The sequence below is a fragment of the Panthera uncia genome, chromosome D2, assembly GCF_023721935.1.
Source record: "Panthera uncia isolate 11264 chromosome D2, Puncia_PCG_1.0, whole genome shotgun sequence".
NCBI lineage: Eukaryota > Metazoa > Chordata > Mammalia > Carnivora > Felidae > Panthera > Panthera uncia.
This window is the reverse complement of record NC_064818.1, coordinates 8,489,357-8,516,817: the sequence shown is the minus strand read 5'-3', so window position 1 is coordinate 8,516,817 and position 27,461 is coordinate 8,489,357. Positions and strand designations below refer to the sequence as shown.

Here is a 27,461-nt window from a genome sequence, read left to right as displayed (position 1 = left end):
TTTTGGGCAATGGTATGTGTGGTACTAGTTTTCTGTTTTAGCCTATACGTATTTTCTCCTTATTACAGATTTCACGTGTCATTTGCATAATTTTGAAAACTAGCATTCCTAAGATAAAAGTCAGATGTTAGTGGACATTATTATTTGAATGTATTGTTGTACTTGGTTCCAAGTGCTTGGTCAATATTCGCACCGCTTCCGGGTAGTTATCTGTTTTCAAGCCCCCTCACTGCGGGCTGCCACTTGTCACCAGCTGTCACTGTGAGTAATCACGGGGGGAGCGTCCTGAAAATCCCAGCAGCGCTCAGGCGGCTGGAGGAGGCCAGGCCTTATTATCATATGTCATCCGAAATGGCGTTGCTATCGAGGCTTCTGGGAAGCGTAGTTCCAGAGTGAGGCGCGCGGGGCTTTTGGGCATGCGCAATTCCACCTCCTTTTGATAGTCGCCATCTTCTGTCTCCTGCCCCAGGGCGGGACAGGACTCCGGGGCCTGCAGGTGTCCGCGGTGCGGCAGAGGGCGGGGCCTGGAACCTGCGCGGGCAGGGAGCGGTGGCCGAGCCCCTGCAGGTGTGTCGGAGGCCTCTCTGCGGGTGCGAGGCCGGGGGCGGGGGGAAGCCGGGTCTCCGCGGCTGCGACGAGTCGGAGAACTTGGAAGGCGCCGCCCCCCTCTGAGCGCCCGGCTGGCCTCCGAGGACTGGGGAGGGGGCCGGGCAGGGGGCTTGGCGGGGAAGCCCGTTGTCCACCTGCCGCCCCTCCTCAGAAGCCTGGCTCTCGACCTGCGGAGCCGGGCGGCCCGAGTTGGCCTGGGGCGCGGGAGCAGCGGGGAGGGACGCGGGGGGGAACGGCTGTTGTGACGTGGACCCCGGGCCCGCCGCGTCCGCGCCGGCGTGGCTGCTGGCGTGGCTGCTGGCGTGGCTGTTGGCGTGGCTGTCTACGCCGCGGCGGTGTCAGCCCCGGGGGACCTGCGCGCGTCCGGTGCCCGCCACTTAACTGGGCAGGATGACCTGGGTACGACTCGGACATTCATCTGTATAATAACCACACTTACTACTGGGGTTGTTTGCTGTATTAAATAGGGCCGTATATATAAAGTTTGATAAGGACTCAATAAAGGTGAGCTGCTTTTATTATTCCCGAGGTATGCTGTTCTTTTCATTCTTGGCTCATTTAATCATAATCATCATGACCATCCTTTGAATCGGCATTAACCACCTCCATTTTAATAGACAGGAGTACGAAAGGTCGGAAATTGATTGGTTTACTCAGCATTAGCGGTGACGGGGGTGGGTAAATTCGTTTTATTTACTCTTTGGTTCCTGCTGTTTCCTACAGCCTTGGGCTGTATTTAGTACAATAATCGCCCCTAAACATAACTGTGGAGAGTAATGGACCTAACCTAGTGTTCAATTAACAAAAATTCTCGAGGTTTCCTCAGAACCCTTGTGTCAAAATGATAATTAAGGCCCTTCCCTCATTCTCCAACCTATTTGAATTCTCAGAGGACTGTTACATATGTAAATTGAGCCCTGAATCTTACGTGTTATTGGAGAAGCTGGGAATCCTCTCCAAGCCGGAGACTACTTTCTAGAGGGGGAATGGGACACACTTTGTTAAAAAGACAAAAACTGGAATTTCATCCTTGCTCCGTGTTATTAAGGTGCTATCATAATGCCTCTGGCTGGTGTATCTGGGCTTATTATTAGGCATTTTGTAAGCATCAGGCCATCGGGAAGAGCTTTCTGCTATCCCAGCATTATGGCATCTAGTTACCTTTTGCTTACCTGCATCAAGGGCCTGTTCTGGGATTTATGGTGTCAAATTGTTATTTTGGAAGTTAGATTTGTGTCCCTGTCGGAATTCTTCGAGGCCTGATTAAATTTTACCCTCGGCCCAGCCCAGGCTTGGAGGGGACAGTGAATTCCAGGGTCCTGTCGGGATTTGTGGCACTGAGTGAAAATTTACAGAATCAAAATGGTACGTGAAAGTTTCAAAATTAGATCTAATTCCTCCTCACGTTAAATATAAGACCACTGAAACGAAGTCACTAGGTTTGTTGATGCCAGAGACTAGCACGGCACCAAAGTCTCCAGGCCCACTGCACCACGCTTAAGTCAAAACTGGTGTCTTAGAGAAGTGATTTTTGAGAAACTGCAATTTAGGGAGAAGAGACGTGTTAATTTTTGAGAGCTCTGAAGACTTTCTAACGTCGTGGGGTTTATAATGTTAATAGGAACAATTGTTATGTAACAAACACTTCTCTATCAGTGCTTTTCAACATCATTTGTAATGCCAGCATAGGGATCCACACTTTGGACATGTTATACATTCTGCCTAACTTGCTCTTATTGGATGCTTAAGTTTTCAATTCTTTTGTATTATTTAGTAAATGGGTACATAATTTGCAAAACAGCTAGTAGGAAAGAAATGTTTAGATTCACTCAAAAATTTCCCAGATTCATCGAGGTTGTATCAGAGTCACCAATGGACAGGTGGGTATTCCTTTATCATGCCCCTTTCTATTCCTTCTCATGGCTCAAAGGGATATTTTCCTAGGGGTTTATGTTTGACTAAAATGTATGGAAATTTCTCACAGGTGATTCCTGAGCGGCAAGATAAGGTCTCTTAAGACTTCTGTCTTCCACCTTTCCCTGTTCTGGCTTCATAGTTTCTATCCTTTCCCAAGAGCAGCAGAAAATGAACAAGTATCAGGTGAGTCATTTATTTAGCCCTGTGTGTGTGTGTGTGTGTGTATTTTCAGTGAGTTTTATGAAAAAGAGCCCATATATTAAACTAGAAAAGTGGAAATAGTTAAAAATCACCTTCAGGGAAAATACTGTTTGAATAACACAGCAGTTCCAGAATGCAGACCCCTGGCTTCCCCAAGACCTTTTCAAAGGAGTGTATCAGGTCAGAACCTAATACTAAGATGCAAATTGCCTTTTACACTGATGGTGTAAAAGCAGTGGTGAATAGATTGCTGTTGGACATGAATGAGGCAATGATAGCAGGTGACTGTATTCAACAGTGTACTCAACAGTAAAAAATTCACCTTAAGGACAGCCTTGATAAAACAGTAAAAGTAACTAATTTTATTACATTTTGACCCCCGAATACACATCTTTTTTTTTTTTTTTTTAACATTCATTTTGGAAAGAGAGAGACCGTGCAAGTGGGGGAGGGGCAGATACAGAGGAAGACACAGCATCCAAACGAAGAAGGCTCCAGGCTCTGAGCTGTCAGCACAGGGCCCGATGTGGGGCTCAAACTCATGAACTGTGAGATCCTGACCTGAGCCAAAGTCGGATACCCAACTGAGCCACCCAGGCGCCCCCCAAACACACCCCTTTTTACTATTCAGTATGACCAAATGGGAAGTGCACATACAGTTCTTTTTGCTGCATACTGAGGAATGATGGTCATTTAGGAAAAGCACTTGTGCAACTGATTTGTGAGCTCTCCTAGCCACCTTTTTTGCTTGAAAGAGCAACTGTCAGACAAACTATAGTTATTCGGAGAAGTATTTACCATTTTCCCAAAAATGGCTGAAGTGAGCCTGTCACTTCAAGGAAAATGACTCTTGGTATTTATTGCCAATGTTAAAAGTTGAGGTTTCAAGTGAAACTTAGAATTTTGGAAAACTTGTATCCTCTGCTGTGAAGCGGACAACTTCTAATATATAAGATTTTTCTGAGGAGATTGGTGGGGATACGAATAAATGTGATATATTTTCTATATGTGTCAGCATTTGAGTGATATTCCTCGTGTATGTGCTCAGAGGTAAACAAGCAGTTACAAGGACAGCATGATACAGAGGAGTGAGGAACAGGGGATAAGTTGATTGGGGAACGCCGCTCTAAAAAGTAATATTTGAGGGGCGCCTGGGTGGCTCAGTCGGTTAAGCGTCCGACTTCGGCTCAGGTCATGATCTCACGGTCCATGAGTTCGAGCCCCGCGTCGGGCTCTGTGCCGAAAGCTCAGAGCTGGAGCCTGCTTCAGATTCTGTGTCTCCCTCTCTCTCTGCCCTTCCCCTGTTCATGCTCTGTCTCTCTCTGTCTCAAAAATAAATAAACATTAAAAAAAAATTAAAAAAAGTAATATTTGAGAAATGTCCTAAATTAAATAAGGGAACCAAGTAGAATTCTAGGGGAAGAACGTTCTAGATAGGAAGAACAATAAATACAAGCACCTTGAGGCGTGTTCCAGAAACAGTATTCAACACATTGAAGCTAGAGGCAACCTAGGGAAGAATGACCTAGAGGTAAAATCAAAGACGTAGAAGGGGCTAGAATATGTAGGACCTTGTGGGCTGGAGAAACACTGAATTTCAATTTTATTTATTTATTTATTTATTTATTTATTTATTTATTTATTTATAAGTCGTTCAAAACAATGTGCATAATGTATATGTAAAATTTAGGGAATATTAATGAAACACAGTTGTATCCCCTATCTGGCTTAAGAAATGACTATTACTAGGATCTTGGAAGCCCCTGTGTGCCCCACCTTAATCTCCTCTCACCATTCATTACCCAGAGAAAAATGAATGCTGAGTTCTGTGGTAACCATATCTTTGTTTTAAATTCCCAGCCCTTTGGTAAGCACTTGACATAGTCAGTCTTACATAACTCTCACAGCCCACCTTCTGACATGGTATTTCTACTGTATCATAAATTTTTTGAACAGACATTATCTTTTTCTTTTAAGCTAAAGTTTTTTTAAGTTTATTTATTTTGAGAGAGATAGAGACAGCATGAGCAGGGGAGCGGCAGAGAGAGAGGGAGAGAGGGAGAATCCCAAGCAGGCCCCCAGCTTCAGTGTGGAGCCTGATGCAGGGCTTGAACCCATGAACCGTGCGGTCATGACCTGAGCCAAAACCAAGAGTTGGCCACTTAACTGACTGAGCCACCCAGGTGCCCCAAACATTTTACAGCCAGTTATTACACAGGGCTTGTTGGTATTGGATTCTTTTTTTTAAGTTTGTTATGTATTCTGAGACAGAGTGAGCAAGCTAGGGAGGGGCAGGGAGAGAGAGAGAGAGAAAGACAGAGAACCCCACTGTCAGCGTGGAACCTGATGCGGGGCTTGAACTCACGAACTGTGAAATCATGACCTGAGCCAAAGTCAGATGCTCAACCGACTGAGCCACCCAGGCACCCCCGCTATGTAGACATTATCTGTTATTAACTAAAAATCGTAGCTTTTGGGCATGATAGTGGGAGAAAGAAGCTTTGGAAAGAGGGAGAAATAATGTAGGAGGAAGCTCAAAAAAAAAAAACAAACAAAACTTACCTACTCTACAGTTCTGCTTCAGTCAGTTTTGAATGTATATCTATGTGCCATTCTCCTGATCCAGAATTCACTCGACGGTGCTACAGTGTTTCCCCTGTGTTGGGCTCTGTAACTAATTGCTGAGTTGAACGGTCAGTTTGGGACAGCACAAAGGACTAGCGAGCCTTTTTGTTTTTTGAAGTAACTTTGAGTACAGTCATCACGACCAATTCTTAGAAAAGTTCATTTTCTGCAGATACTGTATTTTTTTATTTGTTCATAGCCATTTTGGTCAAATTAGATCTTTTTTATCCCTAAAATTGTGTTGGCATAAATGTCTTCTCTTTGAAAACATCCTTTATAATTACTGTTTTTTTTTTTTAAAAAAAATAATGTTTATTTAAACATTTGAGAGAGAGAGGGACAGAGCCATGAGCAGGGAAGGGGCAGAGATTGGGAGACACAGAATCTGAAGCAGGCTCCAGGCTCTGAGCTGTTAACACAGAGCCCGACGTGGAGTTCAAATTCACAAACTGAGATCATGACCTGAGCTGAAGTCGGCCGCTTAACCGACTGAGCCACTCAAGTGCCCTTATAATTATTGTTTTTATTCTGCTTGTTTCCTTGTTTTAGTGAGGATCTGCTGGTGGAAAATTCTCACTTTGGTTTTTCTGAAATATAAATGAACTTTTCCACTGTGTATACAACTCTTGGTTGGAAGTTCTTCTGTTTTAAATTTTTTTTTTTTTTCAACGTTTTTTATTTATTTTTGGGACAGAGAGAGACAGAGCATGAACGGGGGAGGGGCAGAGAGAGAGGGAGACACAGAATCGGAAACAGGCTCCAGGCTCCGAGCCAACAGCCCAGAGCCTGACGCGGGGCTCGAACTCACGGACCGCGAGATCGTGACCTGGCTGAAGTCGGATGCTTAACCGACTGCGCCACCCAGGCGCCCCGGAAGTTCTTCTGTTTTAAAACATTGAAAGCATTCACTATATTATACTATTGAAAACTCACCTTTTAATTTGTCAGACATCTAAAGTAAATTTGTGTGTTTTGGGCTAGCTATTTTTAAGATCTTATTCTAGTACGTTTGTGTGTGGATTTGTCATTATCCTGATGAGATTTGTTGTACTTCCTGTAGGTTGAGCGTTTTGAGTATTATTGACTTTTAAGCTCTACTTTTGTGTTATTTTGTTTATTGCTTAGCCTGGCGACTACAGTATGCACCATTAACTTATCACCTATGTCTTCAAGTAATATTTATTCATGAACAACATAGTAACTTTCTTCAGCATAATTCAATTTACATCCTCCCACCCGTGTGGTCCTTGTCTTATATCTCACTTTTACATACAGTTTTAACCCCAAATATTTGTTATTTTTACTTTAAACGGTATTGACTTTTTTAAGTAACTTGAGTATGCATGTGTGTATGCACATAAAATACTGCTTTATGTTTATACAAATATCTGTATATACAGGTATCTGTATTCCTTCCTACAGGTCTGGGATTGTCTCTGATGTCTTTTCCCTTCAGCCAAAGCAGCTTGTTTTATCATTTCATGTAGTGCAGGAGTGACGGCGACAAATTCACTTCATTTGTCTTTCTGATAATGTCTTTATTTCACCTTGGTTTTTGAAGGATATTTTTTTGCCAAATATAGACCTCTATGCTGAGCATTTTATTCATTTCTGCATTTATAGGATGGCTTTGTCTTCTGTTTCTGAGATGTCAGTCTCATTGTTATTCATCTGAACATAATGTGTCTTTTTCCTCCACTTGTGCTTAAGATTTTCAGTTTTATCTTGGGGCGCCTGGGTGGCTCATTCGGTTTAGTGTCCAACTCTTGGTTTGGGTCAGGTCATGAGCTCACAGTTCATGAGTTCGAGCCCTGCATCAGGCTCTGTGCTGACAGCAGGGAGCCTGCTTGGGATTCTCTCTCTCTTCCCTCTCTCTCTGGCCCTCCCCCACTTGTACTCTTTCTCCCTCTTTCTCTCAAAATAAATAAATAAAGTTAAAAAACAAAAGGGATTTTCCATTTTATCCTTAGTTTTTGACAGTTAGACTGTGATGTGCTTAGGTACAGTTTATTTTGTTTTATCCCTCTGGGATGATAAAGATTTATGGTTTGTTCCTTTCATCATGTCAGGAAATTCTTGAACACTTTCAGATATTTTCTTTGCCCCATTCTCTCTTTTTCTTCCTAAGATCTAAGACTGCAGTTACACAAATGTTAGACACCATGTACATATTGTCCTGAATATCTTCAAATGCTGTATTTAGTTTGGAGGCTATTTTAGTTTTTTAGTTTGAATATTTCTGTTGAACAGTTTTTTTTCAAGTTCATAGTTTCCTTCTGTTTTATTAATTCTCTTCATTTCATAAGCCCACAGAATCCACTTCTGATACTGTATCTTTTAATTCTAAAAATTCCTGGGTTTTTGTTTTTTCTGCTATGACTCCCCATTCTTTCATTTCCAGTCTGTTTTTTCATGAAGTCATTTAACATTTTATTGTAATTACTTTGAAGTCCTTATCTGCTAATCCCAACATCTAGGTTGTGTCTGCTTCAATAGGCTTCTTTGTTTTTAAGTCTGTTTACTGATTTTGAGAGAGAGAGAATGTGTGCATGCGTGTGAGCTGGGGAGGGGCAGAGAGAGAAGGAGAAAGAAAGAATCCCAAGCAGGCCCCACACTGTCCATGCAGAGCCTGATATGGAGCTTGATCCCATTAACCTTGAGATCATGACCTGAATGGACGCCTAACCAACTGACCCAACCAGGCACCCCTAGGCTTCTTTTTTTAGTATGTATCAAAATTTTCTACTTTTTTGCATGTCCCCTAATTCTGTATTATGTGCTAGACATTTTATAAAGGGACAGTAGAGGTCAAAGTAAATAATAGCTCCAGAAAAAGGCACATCCCTTCTTCAGTCTGGTTGCTAAACTGATCTAAGATATACTTGAGCTGACCCTGGACATTAGGGTCAGTTCACCACTGGCTTCAGATGATTTAAGGGCAGGATGCAGGCTTTCTCTTCAGCACAGCTTGGGGTCTGAGCGCCACCAGGTCTCCAGTGATCTGCTGTGCAGCCTAGCCACCAGCTAGGCTACTGAGGAGTAACTGAGAAGTTCTGCAGAGCCTTCCCCAACTGAGACCTCTCGTCCTGCCCATCGTCTCTGCCCCCAGCCATTGGAGGGTTGACACCACGTACTCAGTAGAGGCCTCGGGGGAAAACTGGTGGCTGTTTGTACTTCAGAGCATCCGTGTATGTTATGGACCTTCCTATTTGGTTCCAGAAACTGCTTCCCCAACTTACTATATGTGCTGCTGAAACATTCCCTGGTTCTCCAACTCAAAATAAATTGATCACCTTGAGACACTTGGGAAGTAAAAGTGCTGCAGACACTAGGCTTCTGTTTTGAATATGAAACCAGAGAGTGTCAAATGGCAGGTTGGCGTTCACTTGCTTTGTGACTAAAGCTCTTAGCGATTCTAATACGTCACAGAAGCCCGCAAGCAAACATGAACATTTTGCTAAAAGTTGGCCTGGCTCTCTCTGTCCCCTACTAGCCCCCAAAACTGAAAGAAGTTGTGGTTTTCTTTTCTCTTCTGAGTTTTTTTCCTTTGTTCATCTTTGGATTGTTGGTTCTCTTCAAGGTTTTGGAAAACTTGTAATTTTCTAGGTTAGGGGCTTGTTCTCATGGTTATAGTGAGATCAGCTTCTCTTTTCCTTTTCTACATTCTATTCAGAACTAGCTTCTTATCCTTATTCCTGAGATGCCAGCTCTAAGATATTTTCTCTCCTGCTTTTTTTCCCTGCTTATGTTATGAAATTTGAAAATGCCCTGAGAATACGAATTAAAGGCATAGGACTCATTCCAATCAATTTCTTTTTTTCTGGGATTTTGATCCCTCTTAAGTCTGGTGTGTATGCCAACGTTTGATACTTTCATAGTTTTTTTAGTGCGTTTTGTGGGTATTGGCTTTTGCTTTTATTAATTGTAGCAAAATACACATAAAATTTACTATTTTAACCATTTTTGATTGCATAGTTCAGTAACATCAAGTACATTCACATCATGGTACAACCATCACCACCATCCATTTCTGAAACTTTTTTCATCTTGCAAAACTAAAACTCTACCTATTAAACAGTAACTCCCCTCCCCCCTTCCCCTAGAAACCACCAATCTACTCACCTATGAACTTGACTGTTCTAGGCATTTCATAGAAGTAGAATCATACAGTATTTGCCCCTTTTAACTGGCATATTTCATTCAGCATAGTGTCATCACTGTATCATGTGACAGGATTTCCTTCGTGTTAAAGACTTTAAAATGATATTCATCTGTTTGTATTTACATTTAGTTTATGCATTCATCTCTTCTTTTTTTTTTGCTATTGATGTTTTATTAAAAATCAAGGTTCTATAATTTTTAATGAGTTAATGAGTTCCATCTTTACTTTTGCATCCACTTCTGATATTCTCAGCCGACTTCTGTGATGGAGCTGCTTCTCTACTTTTAAAAATATTTTATTTTCGGGGTGCCTGGGTGGCGCAGTCGGTTAAGCGTCCGACTTCAGCCAGGTCACGATCTCGTGGTCTGTGGGTTCGAGCCCCGCGTCGGGCTCTGGGCTGATGGCTCGGAGCCTGGAGCCTGTTTCCGATTCTGTGTCTCCCTCTCTCTCTGCCCCTCCCCCATTCATGCTCTGTCTCTCTCTGTCCCAAAAATAAATAAAAAACGTTGAAAAAAAAATTTAAAAACAAATATTTTATTTTCTTAATGTGTCTTTATTTTTGAGAGAGAGCATGAGGAGAGGAGGGGCAGAGAGACACAGAATCAGAAGCAGGCTCGAGGCTCTGAGCTATCAGCACAGAGCCCAACGCACGCTCAAACTCACAGACCGTGAGATCATGGCCTGAGCCAAAGTCAGATGCTTAACAGACCCAGGCACCTGCCTCTTCTCTACTTTTAGCTGTGGAGTTTGTTCTGCTCGTCTTGGTTGTTTGCTGAGTTATTCACGGTGATGTGTTACCTGCTTGTATCCATGGGATGGAGCGAGCTTACGGTCCTCCTACTCCATCTTCTCAGCTTCTCAGCTTCTCCGTTATGCGTTCGTCTTCGTGGACACTGGGACATTTGCCCCTTGTGGCTATTGTGAATAATGCTGCTATGAATACTTGTGTACAAGTATCTGTTTGAGTCCCTGCTCCGAGTTCTTTTGGATATATAACCAGGAGTGGAATTACTGGATCATATGGTAATTTTAGGCTTAGGTTTTTGAGGAATCGACACATATCCTCTGTAGTAGTTGCACAATTTCACATTCCCACCAGCAGTGGACAGGGGTTCCAGTTTCTCGATATCCTTGTGAATACTTGGTATCTTCTGGGGTGTAAAGTCGTTTTTGTTTTGTGCTGTGTTCTTATCTTCCTTATTTAACTTAACAGCAAAATCCATTCTTTTTGGGTATACATTTTAGTGAGTTTTGACACATGCATAAAGGCACAGTCATCACCACAGTGAAGATATCGAACGGTTTCATCATCTCAAAACTTTCTTGGTCCCTCCCACCGCCACTAATTCCTGGCAATCACCAGTTTATTCTTTATCCCTATAATTTTGCCTTTTCTTGTTATGTCATATAAATTGAACCAAATGGTATGTAGTTTTTTAAGACTACCATCTGGCATTTAGCGTAATGCATGAGATTTAATCATGTTCCAAGTATCAACAACTCATCCTTTTTCATTGCCAGAGACTATGGATTTGTATGTATGTACCCCATTCATTAATCTGTTCACCAGCTGACAAACATTTGGGTTTCTGGCAGTTATGAAAGGAGCTGTTACAAATATCTGTGTTTAGATTTTTGTGCTTAGATTTCGTATGTTTAGATTTTCATGTATCTTGGGTAGGTACCTAGGCAAGTGCTTGCTTGGTCATGTTGTAAGTATTTGATTAACTTCATAAGAAACTGCCAAACCGTTTCCAGAGTAGCCGTACTGTTTTGTATTCCCACCACAATGTGCAGAGCTCTGTTCGCTTCACATTTTTGTCCGCGTTTGGTATTGTCAGTTTCTTTTTTTTTTTTTTTTCCCAAGGAAAAAAGGGATGCTGATAGGGATGTAGTGGTATGCCATCATGGTTTTAATTTGCATTTTTCCTAATGACTAATATACTGGAAATGTTTTAACGTGCTTATTTGCCATCTATATATCTTCTCTGCCCGAATCTTTTAAATTAGGTTATTTTCTTACTGAATTTTGAGTTCTTTATATGATCAAAGCATTTTGAGAGTGCTCTGTGATTTTCAAATATTTGCTCGCTTTCTGTGCCTACTCTTTCCACTCAACTATATCTTTCACAGAGCAAATTTTTCTGACTTCCAGATTTTCTTTCTAAATTTTTTGTGGTGTTGTATCTAAAGAGTTTTTGCTTAGCTCAGAGTCACGAAGACTTTTTCCTATCTTCTAAAAATGCTGTAGTTTTACACTTTGCATTTAGGTTTATAATTCATTTTGAGTTGGTTTTTGTATATAAAGTATAAGCTATTGGCTGAGGTTCATTTTTTGTATATGGATGCTCATTTATTCTAGCTCCCATTTATTGAAAAGCAAATGTATACACACTACCTTAATATATACTAGCTTGACATATATATATTTAGAGAAATGATTACGGATGTGTATACACAAGTTCATACACATATATTTTCTAACTCTGTGAAGTGCCTGTAAACAGTGACAACAGTCTAGTAGCAACGATCATACTTGGTTCACAGGTGTTGATTTCTAACTACCATCCTCCAATGAAAGGGAACTAGAATAACATGGAGAAATGTTTGATTTGAGGGATGAGGTAATAGAAATTTAAAATAAGCCCATATAATTTTGTAGTGTCACAACGTACGTGCTCAGAAAGATGAGGACGTGTCAAGTGGACATGGAGCCCGCCTGAAAGACCTTCTCGTAGGCTCAGCTGGAACAATTGAGCAACAAAATAACACACTACTGGATTCTTTTTTTATTTTTAATTTTTTTAATATTTGTTTATTTTTGACACAGAGAGAGAGAGAGAGACAGAGCATGAGTGGGGGAGGGGCAGAGAGAGAGGGACACAGAATCCGAAGCGGGCTCCAAGCCCTGAGCTGTCAGCACACAGAGCCCGACACGGGGCTCAGACTCACGAACCACGAGATCATGACCTGAGCCGAAGTCGGACACTCAACTTACTGAGCCACCCAGGCGCCCCACACACTATTGGATTCTAACGCGAAACATTAAATATTTGAAGCCATAGTGATATAAATAAATGACTGAACAAATAAGTAAGCCGGGAGAAGAGGATATTCTTTGTGAAAAATTACAATATATGTAGATAGTGCCAACTTCTACAGGTGGGGCCTACTCCCTCTTTGAGTATGTGCTGGTCTTAGTAAATTTCTTTTAAAGAATACAGTGTGAAAAAGAAAAAGCTACTCTACAGTGGAGAAAACTGGCAAAAACTACCTTAACAAAGTAATCTAGGTTATCATCACCAGTGGTATTATGGACCCACACTGATATATACTTTTATACTTTATACACTTTTCAGTTTTATTTATTTAGAGAGGGTATGTGCACATACATGAGTCGGAGAGACGGAGAGAGGGAGGAGAGAATCCCGAGCAGACGCCCCCATACTGATATATTATGATGAGGACTCTTTGTTATTCTCCCTCAAAACCTATAATCTTCAGCTTACCCAGCATAAACCCTAAATTAAATTCTTCTGCATTTTGACATCTATTCTGGGTGTATTCCTTCATTTCCCTTAATTTCTCTAAGACTGTCTTATTTTTTTGTGTTTAATTTTTTCTAGCATACCATTTTGATTTACTCATTTCCTTTTATTTTTCTGTTACTTTTAAAAGTTATCTTCATACTCTGGTTTCTCTTCAGATCGTATAAATCTTTCGCCTTTTAAAAGTTATCTTCTAGTGGTTACCCTGACAATTACAATTAATATCCCTAATTCCTAACAATTTGAAGTGATACAAATCTAGCTTCACTTGCGTAACAGCAACTGCTGAAACAGCTCATTCTTCCCCCTTCATTTTGTTAGTGTCACATATATTCATATTTTGTGTGCCCACTGACCTAGATTTACAGCTAACTATCTTATTCATTTGACTTTAAACCATACAGCACATAAAGAGGAGTTATAATAAAAAATACAATAGGGGCGCCTGGGTGGCTTAGTCCGTAAGCGTGATTTGTGAGTTCTAGCCCTGTGTCAGGCTCTGTGCTAACAGCTCAGAGCCTGGAGCCTGCTTCATATTCTGTCTTCCTCTCTCAGATCTGTCTCACTCTCTCAAAAATAAACAAACATTAAAAATATATACAGTAATATAGGCTTTTATATTTTTCTACAGTCACATTTACCTGTGTTCTTCATGTGGCCTTGAATTACTGTCTAATGTCTTTTCATTTCAAGCTGAAGAACTCCGTTTGACATTTCCTGTAGGGCAAGTCTGCTAGTCCCTGAGCCTTTATCTTCAAATACCTTTTAATTTCTCCTGCACTACTGAAGGACAGTGTTGCTAGAATTCTTGTTTGGCAGTTTTTTTCTTCCAGGAATTTAATGCATCATAGTGCCTCTGGTCTCCCAAGTTTCTGTTGAGGATTTAATCATAGTGAGGATCTTGCTGCTTTTAAAAGACTTTTTGTCTCTGGTTTTGACAATTTAATTATAATGTATATTGGTATGGAGCTCTTTGAGTTTTCCTTTTTGGAGTTCACTGCTTCCTGTGTGTACACATTTATGTCTAGCGTCAAATATGGGAAGTTCCTGGCCATTATTTCTTCAAATATTATGTCTCTTTTCCTGCCTCTTCTCCTCTGGGACTCCCAGTTTGCTTCTGTTGGTATGATTAATGGTGCCCTCACAGGTCCTGTTAGGCTCTGTTCATCTTTCTTCATTCTTTGTTTCCTTCTCCTCAGACTGATTCATTTCAAATGTCTTCAGTCTTACAGATTTTTCTGCCTGCTCAAATCTGTTTTGATGTGTTGTATTGAATTTTATATTCCAGTTACTGTACCTTTGAATTTCATAATTTCTTTTTGGTTTCTTTTTATAACTTGTATCTTTTTGATATTATTTGTTCATACATTGTTCTCCTAGTTTCTTTCAGTTCTTTGTCAATGGTTTCCTGTAGCCCTTCGAGCATGTTTAAGAGAGTTGATTTAAATTGTTTGTCTAGTAAATCCAATATTTGCATTATCTGAGGGATGATTCCTGTCAATTTCCTTTTCTTTCCCCCTGTGAATGGGCCTACTTGTTTATGCCTTTACCTTTTGGTTAGAAGCTTTGTAATATGAATAAACATTATAATGTGCTTAACTCTGGAAAGCAGGTTGTCCCCCTCCCCACGGTTTGCTTTTGCTGCTCGCTGAAGGCTGGACTTGTTCATTTGTCTACTCTCTAATTTTTCAAAGGCTATGTTTCTTGTCAAGTGTGGTCGTTGCCATTTCTGTTCCATTATCTCAGTGGTCAGCTGGTGATGTGACAGAGATTTCCTTAAACTTCTGGAACCAAAAAGAAAAATCAAATACTCACTCGTTATTTACATATCGGCTCTAAACTGGGGCACTCCTTCTCCATTTAACCATGCTGTCTACCCTTTTGCCTTACCCTCCACCTCTTTTGGAGAGCCCTAAAATTAGCCAGAGACGGATGTCAGCCTAGTGTCCTCTCAAGTGTTTTCTGAGCCTGTGTCCAGCCCTGGGCATGCACATTGCTCTCTGGAGTCCCTGGTTTATGCACTGTAGTCTGTGCAGGCCCTTTTTCTCCCTACTGTCTTCCTCCTCAGCTTCCACCTTCCCGGGCATCTGGAGTTGTCTCTGCTTTTCCCACCACCGTGCCACAGACCGTACATGTCATGACATAGTTTCCATCGAGTCTGGCCCAGGATGCCATTCCAGACCTAGAAGGGCAAAAGGCAGGCAAGCCTCTGCACTCACCCACCAGGAAACCACTAGACAGATCAATATGCTTAGCAGTTTTTGAACACAAAATCTGTATTGTCTCACCCTGTCAATCTGCACCAGGAACATAGGCACTGTCCCTACTGCCCTTGCTACACTGGAGAGGGGGTTGGTAGGTGGGCAAGCAGAAATACCAGTGCTTTCTTCATGGCTAGCATTCTCTTTCTTAAGTACCTCACTAGTTGCTCTAAGCTTTTCATTAGTTTTTAGAATTAGATTCTAGAGTTCTGAAAAAGTTGATTTTGTCAGTTTTTGCCAGCTTAAAACTGGCAGTTTTTGCCAGTTTTGTCAGTGGTTGCCTCAGTTGGAGGGAACAATTTTTGAAGCTCTCTACCATCACTCACATCGAAAGGTTTTTAACTGCAAGAGCAATTTACTGAATAGATATATAGGACTATTCAGCTCTAGGTATTTCTAAGTGAGATTTAATATTTTCTTTCCAGGAATTGGTCCATTCCATCGAAGTTGTCAAATTTATAAACTTAGAATTGTTCACAGTATTCTTTATTATTATTTTAACATTTGCAAGGCCTATAGGAATTGTCACCCTTTTCATTTCTGATATTGTTAACTTGTTTTGTTTTCTTCATCATTCTGGATATAATTTTATCAATTTTCTTGATCATTCAGAGAACTTTTTGTTTTCCAGTAACACTAAACAAAAGTGCTCAAATATTATTTCCAAATATTTGGCACTTTCCCACATAATTTTGTTATTGATTTCTAAGTTTAAATCAGCTGTGGTCAGAGAATTTATTTTATATGATTTCAGTTATTTTCAGATTTGTCTTCTGGTCAGAAAATGATCTTGTCAGTATTCCATGAAAAGATGTGAGCACGTTGTTAACATACTAATCAGTATCTAGAAAGGACAGTGTGATTGTTTAGTATGCACAATAGTCTATTCCTTTTCATGGTCTCTGAATGCAATCCATTTTAACTCCCCACAGCTTCCTATTATGGCTATACCAGAAATAAGTTCTTAGTGATCTCATATCTGTTAGCTGTCATTTCTGGCTTACCACGTGCTGTTCCTTCTTGTTTCCTTTTCAGTGTATCCAAGTACTTTGGAGAATACTTGCATAGTTTGTATGCTTTTAGTATCCTTATGTTTACAAAAACATCTGTTTTTAAAAAGTCTGAGAGAGAGAGAGTGAGTGAGCATGAGCAGGGGGAGGGCAAAGAGACAGAGGGAGAGGAGAATCCCAAGCAGGTTCCATACAAAGATACATACATAGATGCATAGGAGCCCCAAGATACAGGGCTGACTCACAAACCATGAGATCATGACCTGAGGCAAAATCAACAGTCAGAAGCTTAACCGACCTAGCCACCAGGTGCCCAAGAAGACATCTTTTTTAAAATTTATCCTTGATTGAAAATCTGGCAAGGCATGGGATTTTAGATTCAAAACGTTTTCATTAGATCTTTGTGGGTGTTCCTTCTTTGTCTGGCAGCATTTGGTTCCGCATATGAAAAGTCACATGTCCATTTTATTATCTTAGATATTCTCTTAATTGCCGAAGTGATATTGCTATAAGAAAACAGTACTTGTAAGTATTTCATCACAGGTGTTGCCTTGTAAAGCAAAACAAAACAAAAACAAAAACCCTTTTGTATTATAAAGGAATACAATGTGTATAACACCATTTTGTGTTTCTCTTTCTGGCTGTTTTGTTCCCACACTTAGAGCCAGTGTCTTCCTCTGCTTTATGTGGTCAGTTCATTTCACCAGTTCTTGCCTTCAACTGAATGCTCTTTAAAAAGGGGGTGAGGACAAGGAATCCTAGAAGCTTGACTCTGATCAGTTTCCCTGCCAAATCCGTTGTTCTGTCCTTATCAAACTCCAGGCCTTTGTTTTCCCGAGCTGTTAGGATGTGCATCCAAAAGCTGGTTTCTCTGAAGAATTTTAAGTCTTCCCAAAATTTCTCCAATCATCATGCTTAATGATTACAGCTTTCACTCCCTTGCTGTGCTCTTACCCAATTACTCTACCTTGGATGTTTACATTTGGCTTCACAGTAGAACTGCCCATTTGTTGTGAATCTCTCTGTCTTTGGTTTCTGAGCGCTCTCCTCCTGGCCTGCTCTTCTATTTAGAGAAGTTCCGTCAGGCTTCGGTCTTGGCCTAGTTTCTCCTACCATCATCTTGAAAATTCCTATTTCCACAGATTTTTTTTTCTTTTTTCTTTGGACTCTTCCAGAACTCTGCTTAAATATATATGACAATATTATTTGTGGAAATTCACTTACATATGTATCTGCCAAAATGGACAGTTCCAGCTGTATGTTCAACAGTCACTTCACAGTGTGAACAAAATTCAACTCATTGCCTCTTTCTGCCCAACTGATTCTTTTTCTCATTTTCCCAGTTTCTTTTATAGAATAATGTTAGCTGGCAAAATACAAACATCTCCACACACCACAACCTGATCCTGCTATATAGCTAGGAGGCAGGACACTTCAGTTTTGGGAGATCACTGTCAAGAGCAGAAGCAGCTGGGAGCTCCCCCCAGAGCAGGAAGTCAGGAGGGGGTTGATGATGAAAGACAAAGGATGGTGAGGTCACAGTTGTAAAGGAACAGAAGATCAAGTGGACTCTGCCACAAGCAGAGGCGCTCACCCTGATTGGGGAAAGATGGGGGGAAAGTCTGGAATCGTGGGGTCCAAGTACTGGCACCGGGATTAAAAACGAAGGGACTCAGAATGTGTGCGGGAACATCAGCAACTCAGAGGAAAAGAAATAGAATTCCTGTGTGCCCGTACTGAAAGCACGTAAGAAAACAAGCAGCTGAAATCAGGTGCCCTAAAAAAAAAAAACAAAACAGTACACAGAATCTAAAGATACCTCCCCCAGTAGTGCTTTCTTCAAGAATGTGAACATATGGGGCTCCTGGGTGGCTCAGTCGGTTGAGCATCCGACTTCCGCTCAGGTCATGATCTCCCTGTCTGTGAGTTCGAGCCCTGCGTTGGGCTCTGTGCTGACAGCTCAGAGCCTGGAGTCTGCTTCTCATTCTGTGTCTCCCCCTTTCTCTGCCCCTCCCCAGCTTGTGCTCTCTCTCAAAAATAAACAAACATTAAAAAAAATGTGAACATACTATGCCAATAGAGACATTTTTGAACTAAGTAACACTTTCACCCCTCCCCAACATAAAATAAGCTCTTCATTTGATCATGAACCAAAAATATTACTCAACATGTATACAATGCTAATACAAGAAAAAGTGGAATCTGTGAATTGACATTTTTTCAGCTGACGTCAATACTCCTCCCCCAAACACACACAAAGTAGAGGAGAGTACAGCCTTCCAATATTACGTGTTTCAGACAGGAAAGAACCTGAACCCCAGAGATTAAAGCCTCAGAACAGAAATGGAAAAACAAGTAGATATAAAATGCAAGCAAATTAACTCAGGAAAGAAATGGTAGAACAGCACATCATCTCAGAATAGAAGATTAAATTTCAGGGCACCTTGGGGAGAAGATGAATGAACGCCTGATAAATGATACACAGGAGAAATGGAAGAGACCCCAGGGAGTGGGAGGGGGAAGAATTAACTGGAAGAGGAAGACAGGGTAACAGAAGTAGAAGCTGAAGTAGGATCCGTCAATAACAAAATCTAAAATTAATACTTAATCAGAGGAAACTTTCCATAAAGAAAAGGAAAACTGAATTACATACTGAAAAGACTCTCTGTGCCAGAGAGAACTGACCCAGAATGGTAAACACCAAGAGAGAGTCTAGTAAAACTATTAGACCTAAAAGCAGAGGGAAAAAAAAGAGTCCTCTACATCTCTTGGCAAGGAAAGAAAATAAAATTGACATAACTCTTTTCTTTTTGAACTCTTTTCTTTTCTTTTTGGACATAATTCTTATTAGCAACTTATATGTAAAAGAATAGAATGGTGTTTTCAGGAAAGAAATGTGAAGCAAGAATTTATAGCCAATGAAGAAGTTCCTCAGATTTTCACATTTCAGATTTTATGAAATATAAGCAACGATTGGAAGAAATTTCATAGCCCTAAACAGTCCTGTCAATAAAAATGAGAGAATGAAAATAATTAGCATTATAGTTCTAGCCATTAGCAAACTATAGAAGTACTATGGGACGTAACCTCCCCCTTCTCTCAATAATTAATTTCCAAGGAAGTTATTTTTTACCCACTGCTGCTACTTTATTATTTTTTTCATGTTTATTTTTGAAAGAGAAAGAGTGTGAGCAGGGGAGGGGCAGAGAAGAGAGGGAGACATAGAATCTGAAGCAGGCTCAGGCTCTGAGCTGACAGAAAAGAGACGGATGCAGGGCTTGAACCCACCAGCCGTGAGATCACGACCTGAGCTGAAGTCCGACGCTTAACCGACAGCCACCCAGGTGCCCCCACTGCTGCTGCTTTAAACGTTTATTGCTCATGTATGCCTCTTAATTTTGTAACACTCCATATTTCTGATGTGCTCTTGCCTCTTCTTTCGTGTTTTTTTAACTTCGAAAAAGCACGAGTGGAGGAGGGGCAGAGAGAGAGAGAGAGAGAGAGAGGGGGGGGGGGGGGGGAATCCCAAGCAGGCCTACGCGGGGCAGGGCTCGATCTCACAAACCAGATGATGACCTGAGCCGAAATCTAGAGTTGGTCACTTAACCGACTGAGGCGCCTGGGTGCCCCGTTAGTGTTTTCTTCTAAGCTACCGGTCTACTCCTGTGGCTCTCCTGCTACCCACATGTATCACATCGGTAGCTCCGTTATCCATACTCGCATCTACAAAGTGAAGGGGTGAACACCCCAAAAACATGTAAGACAGTCCACATAGTATAAAATACTAGAATTTAGTTTTTTAATTATAAATAGGAATAAAACTTGCCAACTTTTAATAAACAGATTATTACAAATATAAATTAATAAGCAGGTACCAATTCAGTGGGTATGCAAAATACATTTTAATGGTCCAGAGACACATTCAGAATTATTCCATATTCTGTCACCTGCACCGGACTGTATTACCTTCTAACTGATCTTTGTCCAACACCCTATTCTCGTATCAGACTGTCTTCTTTGTAATTTTCCTCAACTTGCCATTTTTCATGCATCCATCCATGTCTTTGTCAATTCTGTCTTCTTTGCTCCCAAAGTTTCCATTAGTCAGCTTAACCTAGAAAATCTAACTTGATAATACAAAATTCAAGTAACCACTCCCTCTTGTGACCATTTTATATCTCGTACATGTTTCTGTCAGAGCACCTGCCATCTGTACCGCATTTGAGTATTTACGTCTCTGCCTCCTTGTCAGACTGTGTGTTCCTTCACAGCAGGAACAGTTGCTTTCATTCATCTGTGTATCTCCTGGCAGGATTCCAGGCGTGGAGCCGTGGAGCCGTAGCTCAGCAAATACAGTGGGCAGATATTTTATCTGTGTACAGAGTAGCAATGTATCCAGCTTTCTAGAGTAAACCTGAGGGCACATGAAGAGCTAGTTCACAAGTGGTTTTCTCCTGGTACTCCACTCTGAATACTTCAGTTTCAACCAAAATATGTTGTTACAGGGACCTGTAACATTCAAGGATGTTATTGTGGAATTCACCCGGGAGGAGTGGCAGTTACTGGACGCTGCTCAGAGGACCCTGTACAAGGAAGTGATGCGGGAGAACTATGGTCACCTAGTCTCAGTGGGTGAGGAAAACTTCCCCGAATGGAACTGCCAGTAGTTCGCATTTCCTTCCCCAGTTGCTGCAACACGTGAGGTCCCTGTAGGGCTGCGCCATATTGGCTTTGTTTCAGGGGTCAAATGTGATGAGGCCGTTTCGGGCACCAGAAAGAATGTGTGTCCCCACCCTCGCCAGTGAAAGAATCTAAATTTGCCGAGCCAAAGTAGGACTTGAGTGTTCTCAAACTGTACTTCCTTATCCTTCACAGGCCCTAAATCCCAAGTAAACCGTGTTTTCTTCTCCATTCATAGGTTACTGTGTGAATAAGCCAAATGCGGTCTTCAAGCTGAAGCAAGGAAAAGAACCGTGGATACTGGAGGTGGAATTTCCACGTCGGAACTACCCAGGTGAGTGAGAAATTAGAACCCCTGTCGCTAGTGAGGTGGTTGGTGCCTTTTGCCTTCTGAAATATGTTTCAGGAATCTCTTTTTTAAATGCCCTATACATCTGGGAATGACTGAGGACACTTGGTCTGCATATGCAAGCATCATAAATCGCACCACCAGTTGTCATTCTTTCCACATAAATTCGTCCTTTGCCAGACTTTGTAAAATAGATTTACTTTTCTTTCCTATATACAAAACTAATTCCTGCCTAACCTTGTCTTAGATGTTTGTCTTTTTTTCTGGAATTCCCATTATTCCAGTACCTGGGAATTAAGTGGGAATTCTAGAACACTATAATCTTAAAGTATTAAATCTTAACAATTCTTTTTTTTTTAAGTTTATTATTTGAGAGAGAGACAGAGAGCGCGTGTACACATGAGCAAGGGAGGGGCAGAGAGGAGGAGAGAGAAATCTAAGCAGGCCCCGCGCTGTCTGCACAGAGCCCAATGTGGGGCTCAATGTCACAAACTGTGATATCATGACCTGAGCTGAAATTAAGAGTTAGATGCTTAACCAACGGAACCACCCAGGCACCCCTAAAGTGTTAGATCTTAAATCTGACCATAAATTTTTCTTCGAATGCCATTTCCCTCCATTTATTAACAATGAAATGTGCCTCAGTTATTTTCAGCACCAGTTTATTAACTTCCTATTCTCTCTTTAAACTCTGAAATTAGGTTATAAGTCATTATGCCTTTCATCAGTTATATTATTTCAGAGTTGATACTTCCTTTTAGATAGTGTTTGTCTTTCACACAGGTACTGATTATCCCTCCTAAAATCTGCACCTTATTTGGAGTGTTCTAACACTAAGATAAAAAAACAAAAACAGGAAAACCACTAAGATGATCTCACTCTGCTCCTTAAATGCTTTTCCTGTACTTGTGAGCTTCTGCGTTGCCAGGACTAGGAACAATGCCTGGTATTTCTTAGTTGTTCACTAGATGTTTGTAGAAATATTCAATCTGAACTCACAAGAGACAGACCCTTTCCTCTGCTCTGTGCCCTTCACAGTCACTCCTGCAAAGGCTCATCCTTTCTTAAGACCAAAGACACACAGGCTCTTGTTTCCTGTGCATCTCACTTAACCTTGCACATGTCCCCGTCACGTTAACTTCTTACATCTTCCCCGCAAAGGCCATGAAATTCCTACCCCAAGCCCCTGCTCTTTATCTTTCACTTCCTTTCAGGCCTTTAAAGAGGAGTAAATCTTGGGGCGCCTGGGTGGCTCAGTCGGTTGGGCGGCCGACTTTGGCTCAGGTCATGATCTTGCGGTTTGTGAGTTCGAGCCCCACGTCGGGCTCTGTGCTGACAGCTCAGAGCCTGGAGCCTGTTTCAGATTCTGTGTCTCCCTCTCTCTGACCCTCCCCTGTTCATGCTCTGTCTCTCCCTGTCTCAAAAATAAATAAACGTTAAAAAATAAAAGAATAAAAAAAATAAAGAGGAGTAAATCTAAAGGTCAGTAAAGGTTCCAGGATCATGTTGAGTAATTAATCCTTAAAGATCATGTAGTAAATTGAAGCAGAAATGTCGAAACTAAGACAGGAAAGCAGTGGAAGACTGGCATTGGGTCGTGGTAACGTTGCTTTGGAGATGCAGTATTTTTTGGTGGTCAGGCTTGAAAACGTCTGTGCTACAAATGGAAACTCATCCTGTTGTACAATGGCTTGCACACTGCTGTTTAATCATCTTTCCTTTGGGATGTATGTGTTCCTGGGTCTTCCGTCCCGGTGAAAATTACACCAGTGAGACGGAGAGAGCCCGGAGTGTGGAACTGTTCCTCCACACATGTTGTGATGTAGTCACTGTAGGGACTAGACTAGGCATCTAGACTGTCGTGTGTGGGTACAGAGGAAATAAAGTAGAAGTTTGTAGTCACTAATGAACAGTAAATTAAAGTCTGGCTGACAAAGGCTTAGCTTTGCATCCAGTTTCATCTTTCCCCAATATTTCCAGTGGACACAGTCGTCTACTAATTTTTCTTGTCACCCTACCTACTGTTCATTGTCTGTAATGGGCTTACCGCATTCTGAGTCCCAGATTCTTGTGCACCGCTCTGAATGTCTTTTGTTCTCTGCTCCCCATTCTTTTTCTTTTTCCTTAACTTTTTTCTCCAGGTTTTTAAAATGTTTGTAAAGTGTCAGAGTACTTGGGTTTATAATGACATTTCTTCCCTTGTCTGCTCCAACCGTCTTCAGTGTTTATATTTTTTCTAAACCAAAGGCATAGAGGAAATTTGCATATAAGAATTCCTTTATTTGGGGAGATTGGCCTGAAGCCTAAGAATCAGCCCTACAACCATAATAATATGTTAAGATTTAAATGGTATTAAATTTTGAATTCCTTTGTAGAAGACCTTTGGAAGATTCATGACTTAGGAGCAAGATCCCAGGGAAGCCAAGCTGAAAATTCAAGGCAAGTTCAAGATTTTGATTTTAAGATGAAAAGACTTGTAAAAAAAAAAAAAAAAAAAAAAAGTGTTGATGGGAGTACTGGAAGTGGGAAGGCACTAGTTCATACTAAACGTGAGAAAACTAAAACACTGGAGTGAATTCCAAAGAATTCACTTTCCAAATGGGAAAGCCCTCTTCCCCAGTGGAGATCTTCTGTAGGACCAGGAGATTCAAACTTTGAAGCAGTCTTTCATTTCTTCAATTGCACAGGAAGGGAGGCTTTGTTACCCAAAGCAGATCTCAGGCAATTAAGAGACTGCATACAATGCAAAGGAAGGTTCCTGCTACTTAATGTTAAACCACAGTGTGTGTCAGAACATTCATAGTAGAGAAACCATGAATCGAATCAGTATGGAAACATCTCTAGAAATGGGTTCTCAGCTAGAGTACCTTATGTATTACTGACTTTGGGAATTTCTCTCTAGGAATGGAGAACTCACAAAACACCAGCAAACTCCTGCCAGAGAGAAAATCTATAAATGTAGTGAATGTGGAAAGTCCTTCTGCCAGAAGTCTATCCTCCTAATACATCAGCATATTCACTCAAAGGACAAACCCAGGGAATGTGGGACATCGGTCCCTAGGAATGGAGACCTCACAAGACAACAGAAAGGTCAAGCCAGAGAGAAAACCTATGAATGTAAAGAATGTACGAAAACCTTCTACCACCTGTCCTCTCTTAGTAGACACTTGAGAACTCATGCAGGGGAGAAACCCTACGAATGCAATCAGTGTGAGAAATCCTTCTACCAGAAGCCACACCTTGTGGAACATCAGAAAACACACACAGGAGAGAAACCCTATGAGTGTAACGAGTGTGGGAAGTTCTTCTATGTTAAGGCATACCTCATGGTACATCAGAAAACACACACGGGGGAGAAGCCGTATGAATGTAAGGAATGTAGGAAATCCTTTTCCCAGAAATCACACCTCACGGTACATCAGAGGACACACACAGGGGAGAAACCCTATAAATGTAAGGAATGTGGGAAATTCTTTTCTAGAAATTCACACCTCAAAACTCATCAGAGAACTCACACAGGAGAGAAACCCTATGAATGTAAGGAGTGTGGGAAGTGTTTCTATCAGAAGTCAGCTCTCACAGTGCACCAGCGAACTCACACAGGGGAGAAGCCCTTTGAATGTAATAAATGTGGAAAAAACTTTTACTATAAATCAGACCTCACTAAACACCAGAGAAAACACACAGGGGAGAAGCCTTATGAATGTCAAGAATGCGGTAAATCCTTCTCTGTGAACTCAGTCCTCAGATTACATCAAAGGACTCACACAGGAGAGAAACCCTATGAATGTAAGGAGTGTGGGAAATCCTTCTCTCAGAAGTCACATTTTATCATACATCAGAGGAAACACACAGGGGAGAAACCCTATGAATGTCAGGAGTGTAGGAAAACTTTTATCCAGAAATCAAAACTCACTGCCCATCAGAAGACACACACAGAGGAAAAAAGCTTATAAACAGTATGAATTGGGAACTTTTTTCTGAGTTCATCCTTCAGAATAATCAGATAATTCACACAAGACCAAAAAACTTAGGAATATCATCTAAAAGTTTTAGTCACAAGAGTTTTTCTTGACAGGAAATACACAAAAATTCTTTGAATCTAGAAGGAAGAAATTTTTCCCATATGTTAGACTTTAGTGTCAGACACCCTACAAATTGTAAAGCATGAGAGAGACCATTCTTTTAGAAGTCACGGTATACTGTACAACACAGAAATCACATGAGAGAAGAACAAATAAAAAAAACGAAGGTCAGGAACCTTCTGGTCAGGGCAGCCATCACTAGATATCCCAAAGCTCACGTGAATGAGAGCCTCCGATCCGTGTCCATCCTGAGCTTCAGAAATACTTGACAACAGGTGGACTCCGAACGCTCAAAGGGGTGACTAGACGTCGAAACAGATCCAGAAGCCCTTCTTGAGAAGTGACGTCTCTGTGACCGTCAGATGAGCGATGCCAGGATGGAACCATCGCGGAAATCTCAAATACGTCAGTTTCCTGACAAAAACTCAGTATCTGTATTGGGTGAGAGTGACAGTTACGCCAGAAGTCATGTTGCAGCGACTGGATTGTGAGGGTTGGGTTATTTTTTTCTTTGAAGAACCTGCAAATGTCTAGATAGATAGATAGATGAAGCTTTTTAAAAAGCACAAACACATTGAGAAGCCAGGTGACATCCTTGAACTCACGTGAAAAGTCCTTGAGTGGAGCTGATGTGTGTCCGCGTGCTGCTAGGCCGATCACAGATGTCTGTGCGTGCACGGATCCCATCCGTAAGTGTACACAGGAAAATCCGTAACCTCAGCTCCGCAGCTCTCACGTGCGTGAGGAGATCCCACGTCAACCCTCGGCATCGACTCCTGTTGTTCCAGTGTGTATTTTAAGTGTACTGTTCTTTTAAAATTTAACGCATCTCTATTTCCTGGCATTTTTAAGTGAATTCAGGTGTTCCTGAACTGATCCTTCGGAAAGAAGCTAAAAGTCTTTTTGTAAAATTCTCCAGCTGTCTCGTGGTCAGCCAAATTTTGCATTAGGGACACATTTATTCCTAAGAAAAAACTGAGTTTGTTTTTGAAAACAGCTGATGAAAACAGTCTGTATGATAAACAGTGCTGTGTGAAGAAGTAGTGTGTGTCCTACCGTTGATGTTTTAGGAGGGTGCAGAGGTATCTGCAGGAGAATTTTGTGTGAGGAAGGATGTTCTTCACACAACACGGCAGTGGTTAAGAGTGTGGACTCTGGACTCCCACTGCCAAGGCTCAGATCCCATGGGGCATGCCACTTACCCTCTCTGTGCCTCGGTTTCCTTTTCTATAAGAGAAGTGAGAATGTTAGCATTGCTTGGAGGTATGAGTTAATATTTTTAAAGCACTTAGGATAGCGTCTGAGACACGAGAAAAGCGTAAGTTGGCTACGACTATCATTGTAATTGTATTTCTTGAATGATGCTGGAAAACAAAAAGGTTGGCTCCCAGCATTCATCACTCACTTTCTTGCTGTAGTGCCTTGCTTTGGCTTGGTTGTGCATTTTCCTACGAATGGTTCAGATACTCACGTGTGACCCGCTGCCTGTCTTTGTAGCCTTACAAGCCAACAGTGGTTTTACGTTTCTAAATGGTTGAAAAAAAAAAAAAATATTTTGTGACATGTGCCAATTATATTCAGATTTGTGTCCATAAATAAAGTTTTACTGGAACACTAATAAAGTAATAAAACAGAGACCGCTGTCTCTGTTCTGCCTGAGGCTGCCTTCAGCACTATAAGAACAGAGTTGAGTAGTTGTGACGGGAGACCATATGGCTCACAGAGCCTAAGACAGTTACTGTCTGGCACTTTACAAAGTCAAGTTTTTCTGTTACTTAGGACTGAAGACATCACAATCAATGTATACAGTGTACTTTTATATATGCTACATGTTCCAGGAGTGATGCACACAGCAGTTTGTGGGTGGGTGGTTTTTGTGGTGTATTTATTTTGTACATTGTATTTATATGTTAAAAGCCTAAGCATTAGAATTTTTTTTTCAAAGAAATGTGTTTTACTTGTTGAACTATCATAAAATGCAAACATCTTCTGATGGAATGTAGCACTACACGTA

General features: G+C 41.2%; 1 protein-coding gene across 1 annotated transcript; it reads left to right on the top strand.

Annotated features, from left to right (window-relative positions):
* The first annotated feature begins 821 nt into the window (after nucleotides 1-821).
* On the top strand, nucleotides 822-27,461 carry ZNF25 (zinc finger protein 25). The gene is made up of 5 exons (XM_049646078.1): nucleotides 822-2,709; nucleotides 20,839-20,965; nucleotides 21,252-21,347; nucleotides 23,738-23,801; nucleotides 24,265-27,461. The coding sequence occupies exons 1-5, from the start codon at nucleotides 2,695-2,697 to the stop codon at nucleotides 25,316-25,318; spliced, it is 1,356 nt and encodes a 451-aa protein (XP_049502035.1). The 5' UTR covers nucleotides 822-2,694; the 3' UTR covers nucleotides 25,319-27,461.

Coding starts and splice junctions, on each gene's coding strand:
- ZNF25 (XM_049646078.1), top strand. Junction 20,966..21,251: donor TGGTCACCTAGTCTCAGTGG/GTGAGGAAAACT, acceptor CTCCATTCATAG/GTTACTGTGTGAATAAGCCA. Junction 23,802..24,264: donor AGCCAAGCTGAAAATTCAAG/GCAAGTTCAAGA, acceptor ATTTCTCTCTAG/GAATGGAGAACTCACAAAAC.